Raw genomic sequence first — 16839 nt, 5'->3', positions numbered from 1 at the left:
AGACTTAACTACCTGGACTTTCATTCTGTAGATGATAGAACTTCCACATTCCCACTTGATTTTCCACAAGAATAAAACGAATATCCACATTTGGTAGGATAGTCTGGTGACAAGTTAATGATTAAAAGTGTAAAAAGATTGGAAATACTTTCCGATCTGGGTATTTCAAGAATCCTGAGGTCCTAATTCTTTTTATTAGGTTGGTGCAAAAGTAATTGCGGGTTTTGCCTTTTTTTTTTTTTTTTTTTAAATGCTCTCAGTCCTAGAGATATTCAGTGTGCCATTTGAGCTGATTTATACCTCATAATCTCAACTTTGTACTGTTTATTGACCTCGTTAAAATGTGAATTCTTTGTCTCTAGTAATCAATCACACTTGATCAAGTTTTTTTAGAATCTTGACTTCCTTTGGTTTGGAAGGACTGGGTTTGCTGATAGAGACTGAACTCCTACCTGGAAGTTAGACTTTTTCATTCATCTTGGCAGTGGGAAGATAATCAGAATGGGTGGGATGGACTGTTCATTTTGCCCGGTTTTGGCCCTAATATAGACTGAAGGAACCCAGGTCCCTCTGCTCTTCGTAAATATCACAGGAATTGATTTGAGACTTTATCTTGCTTGATCTTAGCCAAACAAGTCACAGTTCCTGTTTTTCTTATTTCAAAATGATTTATGAACGAGAACAACAAAAAGAATCAACCACACTAATTTACCAAATCCTGAACTCAACACATTATGTATAAAGTGTTCCAAGGAATTTTTGAGCCAAACCAAATTTCATCCCCCCAGATTTGTTGTGATATGTTCCACAACAATGGAAACAGGGTACGAAAATATTTCCTAAAGTGTTACTGCATTTGACTTAGGACCCTTGAAGGATAGAAGGAAAACAGAAATAACTTTATTCATTTTGTAATTTATGTTTTAAGGAAAAGTTACTAATTGGAGGAATATCCCTTTCGGCCATGAGCTGATTTGAGGAATTTTGTAAGTTTTTGAGAATAAGTCTAACTACATGATTTGGTTTCTGTTTTGTGCAGGTTACTGTTTTTGTATCTCAAAGCCAAAAGCCACAGGCATGGCCATAGTTACTGTTCATCTCAGGGATGTGAAAGAGTCAAGATCCAGGCAGCCACAGACTCAAAGGACATCAGTAACTGCATGGCCAAAGCATACCCACAGTACTACAGAAAGCCATCAGTGGTCAAGCGGATGCCGGCCATGCTCACTGGACTCTGTCAAGGCTGTGGCACTCGGCAGGTAAACAAGGATGAAAAGTGGTCTGTGGCCAAGGAGAAAAAGTTAGAGGGTTTCTTTGCAATAGGAGCACTTTTCTCTGAAACATCTATATTGCCCATTTATGGACATTGCATGGCATCTCCTGAATTTTGGCCCATGCTAAAATGTGAAGCACATAAGAAGCAAACTAGTTCAAATTTATAACAGAGATACTTGCCCCTGTGATACGTCAGTTTACCCTGAACAACTGCAGATTTTCCACACTTTAAAATTAGAGGTTGCTATGTTGGTCCTCATTTTTTTTCTTTCTCAGATGTTTGATTCTGTTGCAATACGACTTCGATTTACATGCCAGTGATGTAAAAAAGATACTTTGTTTTGTTGGCACAGTGAAATTTCTTTTCAAAAATACAGCTAATATGAAAATTGTTTCCTTTTTATAAGGTGGAAATCCACTCTTATTTTTGAAGCATATGCTATTATATCTATCTGTAATTAAAGTACAGACTATCACATCACTCTATCATTTTTATTTAAAAAAAAAGTACAGACTGACTTTGGTTAGAAATGAAAATGCTTCTTCTAACATTCTTGATTAGATGGCCGCCTACTAGATCTCAAGAAAGCACTGCAATGAAAGTGAACCCAAAATACGAACTAAAATTGGGCATACAGAAGGGGTTCCAAAGGAAATCAGATAGTTCCAAGTGAAAAAACAAAGGATGGAGCTGCCCTGATTTATATTTCACACAAACAAATATGGGCTAAGGGAAATGGTTCTCAAAGTGTGGCCCTCAGACCGGCAGCATCAGGAGCCCTTGGAAACTTGCGGAAAATGGGAATTCTTGGGCCCAACCCTCATCCTACTGAGTCAGCAACTGCGGGGCTGGGGCCTGGCAATCTATTTTAACCAGCCCTGCAGCTGATTCTGATACATGTTCACAGTTGAGTTCCACTGAGAATTTTTCTTAAAAAGCAATAATTACCACAAATATGCATACTGCCTATTAATATGGAGAAAACTAAATCTTTTCTTACTATTCTAAGTGATTTAAGAAGACAAAATTACTTCCATTAATAAGTTCCATATTTCTCTCTTTTTTTTTGGTTCATAATTTATATCCATTAGTAGCAGTAAGAGCAAGAAGAAAAGAGGTGGATTTATATTTCCCACTAGGATGTATAAGTTTTTTTTTTGTTTTGTTTTGCTTTTTGTTGTTGTTGTTGAGATGGAGTCTCTCTCTGTTGCCCAGGCTAGAGTGCAGTGGCGTGATCTCGACTCACTGCAACTTTGCCTCCCGGGTTCAAGGGATTCTCCTCCCTCAGCCTCCTAAGTAGCTGGGACTACAGGTGCATGTGACCACACCTGGCTAATTTTTGTATTTTTACTAGAGATGGGGTTTTGCCATATCGCCCAGGCCAGTCTCTAACTCCTGACCTCAAGTGATCTCTCCGCCTCAGCGTCCCAAAGTGCTGGGATTACAGGTGTGAGCCACCGCACCTGGCCAATTTTTTTTTTTTTAATGGCAACTCTACTATCACAATCTTAGTCTCTCATATTTCTGAGCCACCTCTATTCTCTCATGCAAGTAAAATAATAAACCAACCAGACCAAACAACAACAACAACAAAAACAACCCTGTAATGAAGGTTATATGATTCCTTGCCAGGCCGATATAATAATCTGACTGTTAAAGTGACATTTTGAGATAATCTTTGTGGGGAAGTAAATTTTCCAGCCTAATTCTCAAGCTGGATTTGTTAAGACCCTTCAATATTGAAGAGACTTTATATAATTTATAATAAACATTATAACTTATAAAAATAATTTAACTATTATTATAAATATTCTAGGCCTATGTTGTTAAATGATTCCATGCACTAATACTTAGCATTCTTTATCTTTTGTGCATGAAGCATTGATCAGAATTCACTTTTTAAAAATGTGTTGATTACTGACTTTGTGCAGTTGCGAAGTAGTTGAAGTCGCTGGGAACATCACTTTTACTTGAAAATTTGTGGGTAATTTTTTTTTTTTTTTTCTTAAATATAGAGGCGGGGTCTCACTATGTTGCCTAGGCTGGTCTCAAAGTCCTAGGCTCAAGCAATCCTCCCACTTTGGCCTCCCAAATTGTTGGGATTACAGGTGTGAACCACCACGCCCGGCCTAATTTTTGTTCTGACTGTCAAAACCAAACACATGTATACTAGGAGTAAATAGGAAAATTCACAGGAATTTTTGACCCAAACTTGGAGACTTCAAAGAACTACCCAGCTTCCGACTTGGGATCATTTTGACTGTTTATTTTTTGTTTTTTGTTTTTTTTTTTTGAGACGGAGTCTCGCTCTGTCGCCCAGGCTGGAGTGCAGTGGCGCAATCTCGGCTCACTGCAAGCTCCGCCTCCTGGGTTCACGCCATTCTCCTGCCTCGGCCTCTCCGAGTAGCTGGGACCACAGGCGCCCGCCACCACGCCCGGCTAATTTTTTTGTATTTTTAGTAGAGACAGGGTTTCACCGTGGTCTCAATCTCCTGACCTCGTGATCCGCCCACCTTGGCTTCCCAAAGTGCTGGGATTACAAGCGTGAGCCACCGCACCCGGCTGTTTTTTTTTTTTTTTTGAGATGGAGTCTCACTCTGTCACCCAGGCTAGAGTGCAGTGGTATGATCACAGCTCACTGCAATCTTCATCTCCCAGGCTGAAGCGATTCTCCTGCCTCAGCCTCCCAAGTAGCTGGGACTACAGATGTGTGCCACCTCCCTGGCTGATTTTTGTATTTTGAATAGAGACTGGAGTTCGCCATGTTGACCAGGCTGGTCTTGAACTCCTGACCTCAGGTGATCTGCCCACCTCATGCCTGGCTAATTGTTTATTCTTGCAGGGAAGTTTTTAACATTGGTTTATATGGACAGTGTACCTCTAAGTGTTAAATTGTGTGAGAGTTAAGTGTTTTTGAATGAGAAGAGAGCCCTTAGGGAGGAGATAGGTTTTGGAGACTGGGAGTAATTTGGAGGAGTACAGGGATAAGGGAAGGGCATTCTTGGGAAGGGAACAGCATCAGCAAAGGCAGAGTGGCAAGAAAGAGGGTGGAGTGTTTATGGGAAAGTAAGGCCCTGCCTGAGTGTAACAGCGCAGGGAAAAATAGGGGCCTGTCTACAAGGCACGACTCTGTTTATGGAATGCCTTGCAGGTCACAAAGAGGAGTTGAGACCTGTGCATATACAAAGTTAGTAAACGTTTCTTAACAGGGTAGTCCTTGTTATCTACACTTCTTTTCTCGGTCCTAGAGTGACTGAGGGACCATGGTCTGAAAAAAACTTTAAAAAATATTTGTGCCTGTTTTTCCATAAAATATTTACAAAGATTTAAATAAAAATATAAAGCACATTTATTTAATCACTTATGGAACTGAAGTGAACAACAAGAATAGTATTTATTTGAAACTGGGATTGCTCCAGAAAATGAGGAACAAATATATACTTACTGTGTTAAGAATAACAAGATGGAATTCTAGGTCATGAAATATGTACAAAAAGTTCAGAATAAGAAATACAACCACTGGCTTTAATTATAATTAAGTTTATATTGAGGGAACCTTTTGGAGGAAGGTAAGAGTTGCCATAAATATGGAACATCTTCTCTGTCTAGGTGGTGTTTACTAGTGATCCTCATAAAAGTTATCTCCCTGTGCAATTCCAGTCACCTGATAAAGCAGAAACCCAGCGTGGAGACCCGTCTGTTATTTCTGTAAGTACTGTCTGGTGTTGTCTAAGTCTGTTCTAGGTGGTATAACAAAATGCCATAAACTAGGTAGCTTATAAACAACAGAAATTGGCCGGGCGCGGTGGCTCGCACCTGTAATCCCAGCACTTTGGGAGACCAAGGTGGGTGGATCACAAGGTTAGGAGATCGAGACCGTCCTGGCTAACATGGTGAAACCCCGTCTCTACTAAAAATACAAAAAATTAGCCGGGCATGGAGGCGGGTGCCTGTAGTCCCAGCTACTCGGGAGGCTGAGACAGGAGAATGGCCTGAACCTGGGAGGCGGAGCTTGCAGTGAGCCGAGATCGCGCCACTGCACTCTGGCCTGTGCAACAGAGCGAGACTCTGTCTCAAAATAAATAAATAAATAAAAATAAACAACAGAAATTTATTTCTTACAGTTCTGGAGGCTGGAAAGTCCAAGAACAAGGCACCAGCAAATCGAGTGTCTGGTGAGCCTGGTTCATAGATGGCGCCTTCTCATCGTGTCCTCACAGGGTAGAGTGGTCCAGGGGTCTCTCTCAGGCTTCTTTTATAACAGCACTGATCCCATTCATGGGGGTTACACTGTCATGTCCTGATCACTTCCCAAAGATTCTACCTGCTAATACTGTTACCTTGGAGATTAGGATTTCAACATAGAAATATTTGACAGGACACAGACATTCAGACCAAAGCAGATGTGTACACCATCACAGCTTCTTGCTTTTATCTTCTATCTTGGTGATATGAATTACTTCTGGCTATAGTCACTGGTTTGTCATCACATTTTCTATTGTTGGTAGCAAGCAATACAACAGAGATATAAATACCTCCTAAACATTTTGTGTTTTTAAATACATTTAAGAAATGTTTTTTTTTCCTGAGTAGATTGTGTTTACTCATTAACCTTATTCTTTGAAACTTAAAATAAGCTTGAAGATTGTTTAAGATATGAGAATGAAAGTTTTAACATCTCTTTGGCCTTTTATTTTAAGGTTGCCTCTTCTCTATTTTTTCAGTTGAGGAAAATGAAGATGCAAAGTGTTAGTTGTCTTTTCTAAGTGGCTTGATGGAAGTATAGACATGAGTTTCAGTGTCAACACTAGCATTTGCGCATAGAGCAAGGTTAGCCACTGAGAACCAGGTCTCAGCATGTGGCCTGTCCAAAATCAGGTTGACCTAGGTGCCACCATACAAAGATCTCTTTGGGTGACAAGTATCCAGCCTTTCAACTAACACTCAGCCAAGGCCTGTGCCATCTCACGTGGTCTTTTTAGGGGCTTAGTGTTTTTAGTGGTGGGCAACATAATCACAAATCCATATACATGTGGAGAAAATTTAATTTTACTTTTTTTCTTAATTTTTTTTATTGTCGTAAAGTACACATAAACTTTACTATCTTAACCATTCTCAAGTGGGCAGTTCAGTGGTATGAAGTCTATTCATATTGTTGTAAAACCATCACTACCATCCAGCTCCGGAACTTAAGTTCTACTTCACAGCTCTGAATTAAGACTATCCCTATGTAAATGTAGCTCAAAGATTCTTGGTTTTTTTTTGTTTGTTTGTTTTTGTTTGTTTGTTTGTTTTTGAGACAGGGTCTCCCTCTTCACCTAGGCCAGAGTGCAGTGGCGCAATCTCGGCTCACTGCAACCTCCACCTCCCAGGCTAAATTGATCCTCCCACGTAGCTGGGACTAAAGGCATATGCTACAGCACTTGGTTAATCTTTAAAATATTTTTATGGAGACGGAATCCCACTGTGTTGCTGAGGCTAGTCTTGAACTCCTGGACTCAAGTGATCTTCCTGCCTTGGCCTTCCAAAGTGCTGGGATTACAGGTGTGAGCCACCACACCAGGTTAAAGATTCTTCAAGTCTGTGTTTATGCTTGTTCCCCTCCTTTAGCAGTCCTGCATTTTGTAATATACTCATGATGTAATTTTATTGGCATGAAATTTGCTAGCTCAGCATCTGAATGCAGTCAGCTGCATGAGGAACCTGATCCCAGCCTGTTAGCGTGGTAACTGGTGGGAGTTGCATAAAGGAAGCAGGTGGGTGCTGAGTCTCACTGTTCTAGTAGTTTACTAGGTAATGAGAGAGAGAGAGAGAGATGGGGAGAGTGTTTTGCCAAAAAAAAAAAAAAAAAAAAAATCTCAGGCAGGCTATGCCCCAGAGTCTGAAAACATTGTTTGACTCTATTGTTACACACTGGGTGCCTGGGACTCTAGAAAAGTCATATTTATCCCCAATACTTTTTACTTTCATTGTCTGAAAACTCTTCCCTAAGATCTGGGATTGCATTAGGGTTTTTTGTTTGGATGGTTTTTTTTTTTTTTTTTTTTTTTAAGACAGAGTCTTGCTCTGTCATGCAAGTTGAAGTGCAGTGGCTTGATCTTGGCTCACTGCAACCTCTGTCTCCCAGGTTCAAGAGATTCTCCAGCCTCAGCCTCCTGAGTAGCTGGGATTATAGGTGTCAGGTACCACGCCCAGCTAATCTTTTTTATTTTTAGTAGAGATGTGGTTTCACTATGTTGGCCAGGCTGGTCTTAAACTCCTGACCCCAGGTGATCCACCCTCCTTGGCCTCCCAGAGTGTTGGGATTACAGGCATGAGCCACTGCACCCAGCTGGTTTTGGTTTTCTTTTTTAAGATAGTGTCTTGCTATGTTGCCCAGGTTGACCTTGACCTTGAACTCCTAGACTCAGGTGACCCTCCTACCTCAGCCTCCCAAGTAGCTGAGATCACAGGCATGGGCCACAGTACCTTGCTTTGCTTTAGTTTTCATAGAAAGTATTGTGGTTTTTTTAAGCAACAGGTTTTGGGGATACTTTTCATGGGAGCAGTCTGAATATGTTGAGGACTGTTAGGTATTTTTTTCTTAAGTGTACCTCAATTTTAAGTATTGAGATTTAAAAACATAAGGAAATCATGTCGTCTTTCCACATATAAAATTTACTTCAAATGCTTCCAGAACTATTTTCACTGGATTGGTGCAATTTAAACTTAGCTAAAGGGCTTTTTTTTTTCTTCCCCTGAGACAGAGTCTCACTCTGTCGCCCAGGCTGGAATGCAGTGGCACCATCTCCGCTCACTACAGCCTCCACCTCGTGGGTTCAAGTGATTCTCCTGCCTCAGCCTCCCAAGTAGCTGGGATCACAGGCATACACCACCATGCCTGGTGTATCTCTTAGTAGAGATGGAGTTTCACTTTGTTGGTCAGGATGGTCTTGAACTCCTGACCTCAGGTGATCCACCCACCTCAACCTCCCAAAGTGCTGGGATTGGATTACAGGCGTGAGCCACCACACCCGGCCTTAAAGTGCCATTTTGAATCCCAGTGAGATCAAAAGTGATTAGAAGTAAAATTTAAATATTATAATTTCCCCAAGCATGGAAAGATGTAGTGGTGAGAACATTTCTCCTTTGTTAGCCTTTAGCATAGTTTATAATTTTACACCTTATAAACAGAAACAGTGCCTATGGGTTTAATTAGTGCTTAGTTGTTTTATTTTGCTCCTTCATTTTTGGCTGAGAAATTAATGATATTTGGAAATGTCTGGAGTTCCTTTTTCTTGAAAACGTCACAAACCACTGATTTAAAGGGGATGACTTTGAAAATTTAGCTCACAATAATTGTGAAATAAATGTAGTAGTACTTTGTAGCTTAAATTCCAGTAAAATTATCACTTTGTCATTTTGATCTCAGAGGAGAGCTACATTTGCAGCAAACTACAAATACAAACTAATGGGGAATTCCTGTGGATCAAGGCATGATACATATTTTTATGTGTGTGTGTGTATTTTTTTCTGAACCAATATGACAATAAGCCATCTACACTGAAGTACAGAGGCAGCCACCTATCATTGACTTATAAAGCTTTGACCCCAGTGAGAGTGTGTGTAAGAAGGAATACCTTGAGCACTTCAGAGTGAAGTCACCCAGCTTAGCTGAGTGGGGGCCACCATGCCTTGCTCAAAGCAGCTTCTCCAGTCAGCAAACATCAGTCAAGGCAGAATCTATAGGCAGTGCCTAGGAACACAGGCACAATTTCAGATGGTGAGGAAAAAGCAAGTGAAGCACACAATTTGAAACTTGGAAATACACTTTGAATCATGGGTTTAGAAGACACAGGGAAAGGGCCGGAAAAATGAGTCATCCTGCAGATGTTCTCGAAATGATGATGACAGCAGAAGATGTTTTTGCATTCTCAGGTCAATGGCACTGACTTTACCTTCCGAAGTGCAGGCGTCCTCCTCCTTGTTGTGGATCCATGCAGCGTTCCATTCCGGTTGATGGAAAAAAAGATTTTTCCTCTTGCTGATGTCAGTCGCATGGAGGAGTATTTAAAAACAGGCATCCCTCCAAGGTAGGTCAAGCTTGTGCTATAACAGGGAAAAGCCACCTTAAAGATATGGAGTGCTCCAAACCCATAATGCCTGGTCAAGTCCGATTTTTTTACTCTCTGGACATTCAGGGCACTATGCAAAGTGTTCATTCCTCTCCTACCTCAGATGGACGCCCATGTCATCTAAGCTGCTTATCATTGATAAGCCAATGCTTACCTGTGGCAGAACTTGGATATTGCAACATTTTGCAAATGGTGGAAGGCCCTTCGGAGGAAAAAAGCTCATTATTTGGAACATTACTATCTCACTTTTTATTTTATTTATTTTTTGAGTCTCATAAAACAAATATCAGAGCGTTATACTTTTTAGTATTAAGTTGATATACTTTGTCCACAACTCCCTCAGAAGGCCTATTACTATTTTGAAGTGATTTTCCAGGCAGTTGACCTTTGCAGCCCTCTGTCCCACTGATGGTCTTGGACAGCATTGCACTATGACTGTGATACAGGAAGTCATCACCTGGGTCACTTGGAAATGGCTGGAAAAGAGTAAATTGATTTTTGAAGTGGTTGAGTGTGCAATCGCTCTTATAGAGCACTAGTCTGATTGGTTTTCTTTGATGTCTCTGAAGAAAGCTGCATAGGAGAGAAACCTTTCTTTTTCTTTTTTTTTTTTTTTTTTGAGACGGAGTCTCGCTGTCACCCAGGCTGGAGTGCAGTGGCGCGATCTCGGCTCACTGCAGGCTCCGCCCCCTGGGTTCACGCCATTCTCCTGCCTCAGCCTCCCGAGTAACTGGGACTACAGGCGCCCGCCACCTCGCCCGGCTAATTTTTTGTATTTTTAGTAGAGACGGGGTTTCACTGTGTTAGCCAGGATGGTCTCGATCTCCTGACCTCGTGATCCGCCCGCCTCGGCCTCCCAAAGTGCTGGGATTACAGGCATGAGCCACCGCGCCCGGCCTGAAACCTTTCTTTTTCTGGGTTGGTGAGACCCTGCCTAGAGGCAAGGAGATGAACTCAGGGTGTTTTCTGCCTTTGCCACAGATGTTGATTTATACACAGGCTTTCGTTTAATGGAACCATTAAGGAAGGAACATAAGCTTTCCCCAAATTAAAGGCCTATCTAGCTTTAGAATCATTTTCCAATAGCTTATGCTTTATAGAACCGATGCCAGTAAATTCTATGAAGTCGCTGGATTATTTGGATGTAACATTAAATGTATATATGTAGTTCTGTCTTCTGTCTTAAGATACTTGTACAGCCTCAATTTTCTTGCAGGATTTAAAGATTTTTCCTAATGTTGAAAATACATGCACTCATTTCCCCTAAAACAATCCAAGACATAAATCTCACCACAAATATTTAGGACAACGTGGTAGTCCTGCAAGGTACCCCATAGATTTAAGAGGTAAAACCAACTCATTAACAGAAAGGCTTTTAAGATACTGGTAATGCTGTTTCTTGATCCGCCCTCTGGTTATGCAGATAGGTTTCGTATGCAAAAATTCAATGTGTATGTTGTATTTTAACAAAGTGTTAAGAAGGTATGGAGCAACTGGCAGTGACTTCTAGGGAGACGGAGCACGTGTCTACGTGTATAGGGTTGCGGGGTGACCTGTAAATGATCTTATGGGTAATTCTGACCTATTGAAGAAGGTCATGTCTGCAGGGTAGCCGTGCTTAGACTGCTGCACTAATTTTAGATTGTGTCACCACTGCTTTAGAAAGACTACAGTAGACCGGGCATGGTGGCTCACACCTGTAATCCCAGCACTTTGGGAGTCTGAGGCAGGAGGATCACCTGAGGTCAGGAGTTCAAGACCAGCCTGGCCAACATGGTGAAACTATGTTTCTAAACATAACCTCTACTAAAAATACAAAAACTAGCCGGCATGTTGGTGGCACCTGTAATCCCAGCTACTCGGGAGGCTGAGCCAGGAGAATTGCTTGAACCCAGGAGGCAGTTTGCAGTGAGCCAAGATTGTACCACTGCACTCCAGCCTGAGCAACAGAGCGAGACTCTGTCTCTAAAAAAAAGGAAAGAAAGACTACCATAAAGAACCCGTACCAGCATGAAACTTAAGGCACTTAATCTTAAGAACTATCAAGACCCACATTAAGACATACTACACAAATTTCAACTTCCTGTGGGCATCCTTGATGACTCTGAAAATAAATCAATCTAATGTTACCTTTTAATTAATAAGAGCTACTCAGAGGCCCCTAAACACTGATTTGTTCTTGAAAATTTTTGTTTCAGTAATACCGGCCAAGAGTCAGGCACAGTGGCTCATGCCTATAATCCCAGCACTTTGGGAGGCCATGGCGGGACGATTGCTTGCTTGAGGCCGGGAGTTCAAGACTAGCCTGGGCAACGTAATGAGACCCTGTCTCTATAAAAAATTTAAAAATTATCTGGGTATGTGGGCACATACCTGTAGTCTCAGCTACTGAGGAGGCTAGGACAGGAAGATCCCTTGAGCCCAAGAGTTTGAGGCTGCAGTAAACTAGCATCACTGCATTCCAGCTGGAGTGACAGAGCAAGGACCCTATCTCTAAAAAAACAAAACAAAACCAAAAACAGTTGCCCAGGCTGGAGTGCAGTGATGTGACCACAGCTCAATGCAGTCTTGACCTCCCAGGCTCAAGTGACCCTCCTACTTCGGCCTTCCAAGTAGCTGGGACTACAAGTGCACACCACCAGCCTGGCTGTTTTTTTGTTTGTTTGTTTTGTTTTTTAATTTTATTATTTTTCATATTTTTTGTGGAGATGGAGTTTTGCTGTGTTTCCCAGGCTGGTCTTGAACTCCTGGGCTCAAATGATCCTCTCATCTCAGCCTCCCAAAGTGCTGAAATTAAAGGCATGAGCCACTGCACCTGGCTGGCCAGGAACATTTCTGATTGAAGTTTTTGAAACAGCGAGTCTGTATGTACACACACGCACACACGCACACACACACACACACACACACACACAGAAAATAAATACATTATTAAATATATTGCTAAAGGATATGCAACAGAAGCTGAATAAAAGGAGAGACTCTGTTTCTGAATGGAAAAATTAATAAATATTAATTTCATGGACCGGTTTCATGGAAGATAATTTTTCCATGGACTGGAGGTGGAGGGGGATGGTTTCAGGATGAGTCAAGTGCATCACATTTACTTAGTTAAAATATAAATTTGACATATTTCCATTAGTATCCCAAAAGGTACTTTTCTACTGTACTTGACAGTTGATACTATAGTTCATCTGGAAGAATAAATGAGAAAGTAGTAAAATTACGTTAATACAAGGGGCTTGTTTTTATCAAATATTAAATATTTTATCAAATATTAAAATAGACCATGAGGCCATAGGCCAGCATAGTTTTGGCAGAGAAGAGCAAGATCAGAGAACAGAGAATCCACAGATAGGTCCAAGTATGTGTGTTGGTTTACTATGTGACAAAAATGGCAATTCAAACCATGGAAAACACAGTTATTTATTTTTAGAATTGTGTTTATCCATTTATTTAATAAATAGATAATAGAACTTAAATAAATAGAGTATTTGAAACAAAACAAAACCATTCTCCCATGTTACAGTAGACTTATTCCCTGATAGACAATGGAGAAGGAAGGGTGAGGGGTGGATGACGGGAAATTACTGAATAGGCACAGTGTACATTATTTGGGTGATGGATACCCTAAGTGCCCTGACTTCACCACTATGCAATCCTATGTATGTAATGAAATTGCACTTGTGCCCCACAAATTTATACAAATTATAAACAACAACAACAACAGCCATAGACTATTCCCTAAAAGAGCTGTGCCCCAAACCATCCACTAGATCAGCAGTCCCCAACCTTTTTGACATCAGGAACCAGTTTCATGGAAGATAATTTTTCCATGGACCAGAGGTGAAGGGGGATGGTTTCGGGATGATTGAAGCACATTACATTTACTGTGCACTTTATTTCTATTATTATTACATTGTAATATATAGTGAAATAATTATGCAGCTCACCATAACGTAAAGTCAGTGGGAGCCTTGAGCTTGTTTTCCTGCAACTAGATGGTCCTATCTGGGGGTGATCATCAGTGACAGACCATCAGGCATAAGATTCTCAGGAGCACACAACCTAGATCCCTCACGTGTGCAGTTCCCAATAGGGTTCCGCGTCTATGAGAGTTGCATGCCACAGCTGACCTGACAGGAGGCAGAGCTCAGGCTGTAATGCAAGTGTTGGGGGGTGGCTGTAAATACAGATGAAGCTTTGCTCACCTGCTCACCTCCTGCTTTGCAACTCGGTTCCTAATCTACTGGTACCCGTCCATGGCCCAGGGGTTGGGAAGCCCTGCACTAGGTGAACTTACATAAATGATTTGGTTTCTGTATGTGTTACCCCTTGTAAGAGCAACATGCGAAGCCCATGGTGGTGGGGTGGAAGAGTGGGAATTGGATGGAAAAGCATCTAGGCTTTTTTCTTTTTGGATTTCTGCTTTTATCTAATATTTCTATTCAGCACTCAGTTCAGAAAGATACTCAATGGAAAGATACTCATGCTGAAGGATTGAAATTGGCTCTGACTTTCTAAATTTCACATACAGGTCAATTGTTCTGTTGAGCACAAGAGGAGAAATAAAGCAGTTGAACATTTCACACTTACTAGTACCTCTGGGATTAGCCAAACCAGCTCATCTTTATGACAAAGGTTTGTATTTGTATTATTCCATGAAGTTCTTACAGGGCCAGCAACATAGGTAATTTTATGGTGCAGTTTGGCTACCAGACCATTTTCATGAGCTTGTTTGCTGGAGTGGGTATCATTAAGATGATTTCTAAATAAGGGCACAGTGTGAGAGGAAGTGTGTTGGGATGTGGTTTGTTATCTGGGGCAAAAGGTGGGTGGTGAGAGTTCATTTGCTGATGTAAGGAAGTGCAGAGTTTTTTAATAGCTGCCTTTGTTTTGCTCACCTCCGACTCACCACCTGTATTCTCTTGCTGGAATGTAGCTATAAAAATTGAATTTTTTTTTCTTTTTCTTTTTTTTTTTAGGGAGTACCATATTTTTGGGATTCCGTGGAAACTTTAAACCATCATGGACTAAGCTATTTACCAGTCCTGCTGGACAGGGCCTTGGGGTGCTTGAACAATTCATACCTTTGCAGCTGGACGAATATGGTTGTCCCAGAGCCACCACTGTCCGCAGAAGAGACCTGGAACTGCTAAAGCAAGCTTCAAAAGCACATTAGAGACTAACTGTAACTTAAGTGCTGGGGGAAAAAAAATGTGAACTAACTTATTTAATTTATGGCATGTTAAAATGACACTGTTAACCCAACGGAACCATTTTCCAGTTTGATACAGAACGGGGAGAAAAGAAGGCGTTTGAAATCATTGCTTGGATACCAGCTTCATGCACCTTCTAGTTGTACAAAATGTTAAAGACGTTATTTGTATTTGTAAGGCTGGTGTATTCAGAGAGCAGATCTCTTATTCCTCACTTTCCACCCCAGTATTTTGTAATGACCATGAGCAATATTTTTACTTTTTGTATAATGGGGTGGGGTGGAGTGGGGGCTTCTGAGAGTCAGCCTGAGGTCTTTAGAGGACCAGCTGTTGTAGCACCTTGGATACTTGAAGTCTAATGCTCAGTTGTGTCGGGTGGCAGTTGACTTGGTGGCTGGCATGTTCAGCAGTGCCTGGGGCCCTGTTTCTGGGCAGCCTTTGAGGATTTTCTATGATATTGAATGACAGTTTTAAGTGGCAACTCAGGCCCAGCTCATGCCCTTTTTTGCCTGGACATGTGCTATTTTTATTCACTTGTGTATATCAATTACTTGTAAGGGTTAAACTTTCAAACAGGAAGTATATTGGGACAAAAGGGCTCTTGGGAATTAGATATCCCTTTAATCTGTGACCATTGGGCAAAAAATTTTCCTGCAGCAAAAGTCGGAGGCTGTTGGGACCATTTTTGCAGCTTTAATCCTTAGCCTCTTTTGACTGTATATTTGTGTTTAAAATGCAGAGCTGAACTGAATATTTCCTTTTTTTTGTTTTGTTTTAAGAACAGGTTGTTTTCCTGAACCATAAACTTGTATCATTTTAACTTGCACAAAGGAAGTCTGTTCTTGGTATTGCTCTTGCACTTGGGTTTTTTGTTGTTGTTTTGTGTGGATTTTTTAAAGCTTTTCTTTTCACCCTCCTGCCAGGAAAATCCCAGAAAGCTTAATGATACCCCAAAATGATTACACCCAGGGAGGAAAAAAAGGAGCGCTTTCTAGGGTCAGAATCGTGGAGAGAATACTCAGAAATGAACCTCTTTAAAGCCTTACAGGAAGGAGTCACTCTTACTTAATGAAATGTTAAAGCCAATTAAAAAGTGTGCCGTGATGCCCAGCTTCCCTTTCCACAGGGTGCATGCGTCTCCTGCTGGTGAATCACATGCGGCGAGAGGCAACTGGCTCCACAGCCTGGGATGCTGCCATACCAAGAGGAAAGAAGCAGCAAAATGCCTTTATGTTGTTCTAACCCCCCACGCATAAAGTGTAGAGGAGGGCTGGCCAAGGGTGGGTGGTAGAAAGTGTGTTCAGGCTGACACTGGCAATGAGTACAGATAATTTCACTTTCCTCTTCCAGGGGCAAAGGCTGATGGCCTCTACCTTTGTATCCAGGAGAAACTGCAGAGCAGCCCTGTGACTTTACAAAATATGCTACCTCAAAGTGCTACCGATAAACCTTTCTAACTGTAAGTGCCCTTACTAAGGGCACATGTCTTAATCAAAGTTAGTTTTTTGTTTTCTGGGTTTTTTTTTTTTGTATATGGATAAATGAGATCTTACCTATTCAATATATTATTGGATCATGGTTCCTGAAGGTCATTAAAGTTTGAGTGTGTGTGTGTGTGTGTGTGTTATGACTTAAATATCTTTATGTGTGTTTTTTAGAGCTTGGTTCTTTAAAGATTTGGAGAAGATATGTAAATTACCAAGGCACTTGGTTTTTCTGTTTTATATACTAATAATCAGGGCCTAAGTTAAATAAAAATATGTGCGCATGTATTTTATATATGTGTGTATGTGAATTTATTTATTATTTATTTTATTATTATTATTATTTTTGAGATGGAGTCTCGCTCTGTCACCCAGGCTGGAGTGAGGTGATGCAGTCTCAGCTCGCTGCAACCTCCACCTCCCAGATTCAAGTGATTCTCCTGCCTCAGCCTCCCAAGTAGCTGGGACTACAGGCACACGCCACCATACACTGCTAATTTTTGTATTTTTAGTAGAAGTGAGGTTTCACCGTGTTGGCCAGGCTGGTCTTGAACTCCTGACCTCAAGTGATACTCCTGCTTCGGCCTCCCAAAGTGCTGGCATTACAGGCATGAGCCACCGCGCCTGGCCTGTATGTGAATTTGTATCTCTATCCATAAATTTAAAATTCCAGATTCCAGCTCTAAAGAAGTTACCGATGGAAGTGAGGAAGACACTTGGTGGACAGAATCCACCAAGTAGATATT

General features: G+C 41.2%; 1 protein-coding gene across 1 annotated transcript in view; it reads left to right on the top strand.

The window, feature by feature from the left end:
• CEMIP2 (cell migration inducing hyaluronidase 2) overlaps positions 1–16386 on the top strand; it is an 85870-nt gene extending 69484 nt beyond the window's left edge. The window contains exons 20-24 of the mRNA XM_032164285.2: positions 1040–1259; positions 4886–4984; positions 9194–9348; positions 13928–14031; positions 14376–16386. Of these exons, the coding sequence (XP_032020176.1) occupies positions 1040–1259; positions 4886–4984; positions 9194–9348; positions 13928–14031; positions 14376–14572 (775 nt within the window). The 3' untranslated portion in view covers positions 14573–16386. The remainder of the gene's footprint in view (positions 1–1039; positions 1260–4885; positions 4985–9193; positions 9349–13927; positions 14032–14375) is intronic.
• The last annotated feature ends 453 nt before the right edge of the window (positions 16387–16839 follow it).

Source organism: Hylobates moloch, unplaced genomic scaffold (genome assembly GCF_009828535.3).
Source record: "Hylobates moloch isolate HMO894 unplaced genomic scaffold, HMol_V3 SCAFFOLD_10, whole genome shotgun sequence".
Lineage (NCBI taxonomy): Eukaryota > Metazoa > Chordata > Mammalia > Primates > Hylobatidae > Hylobates > Hylobates moloch.
The sequence above is the reverse complement of the archived record's forward strand: the minus strand, read 5'-3'. Positions and strand labels throughout refer to the sequence as shown.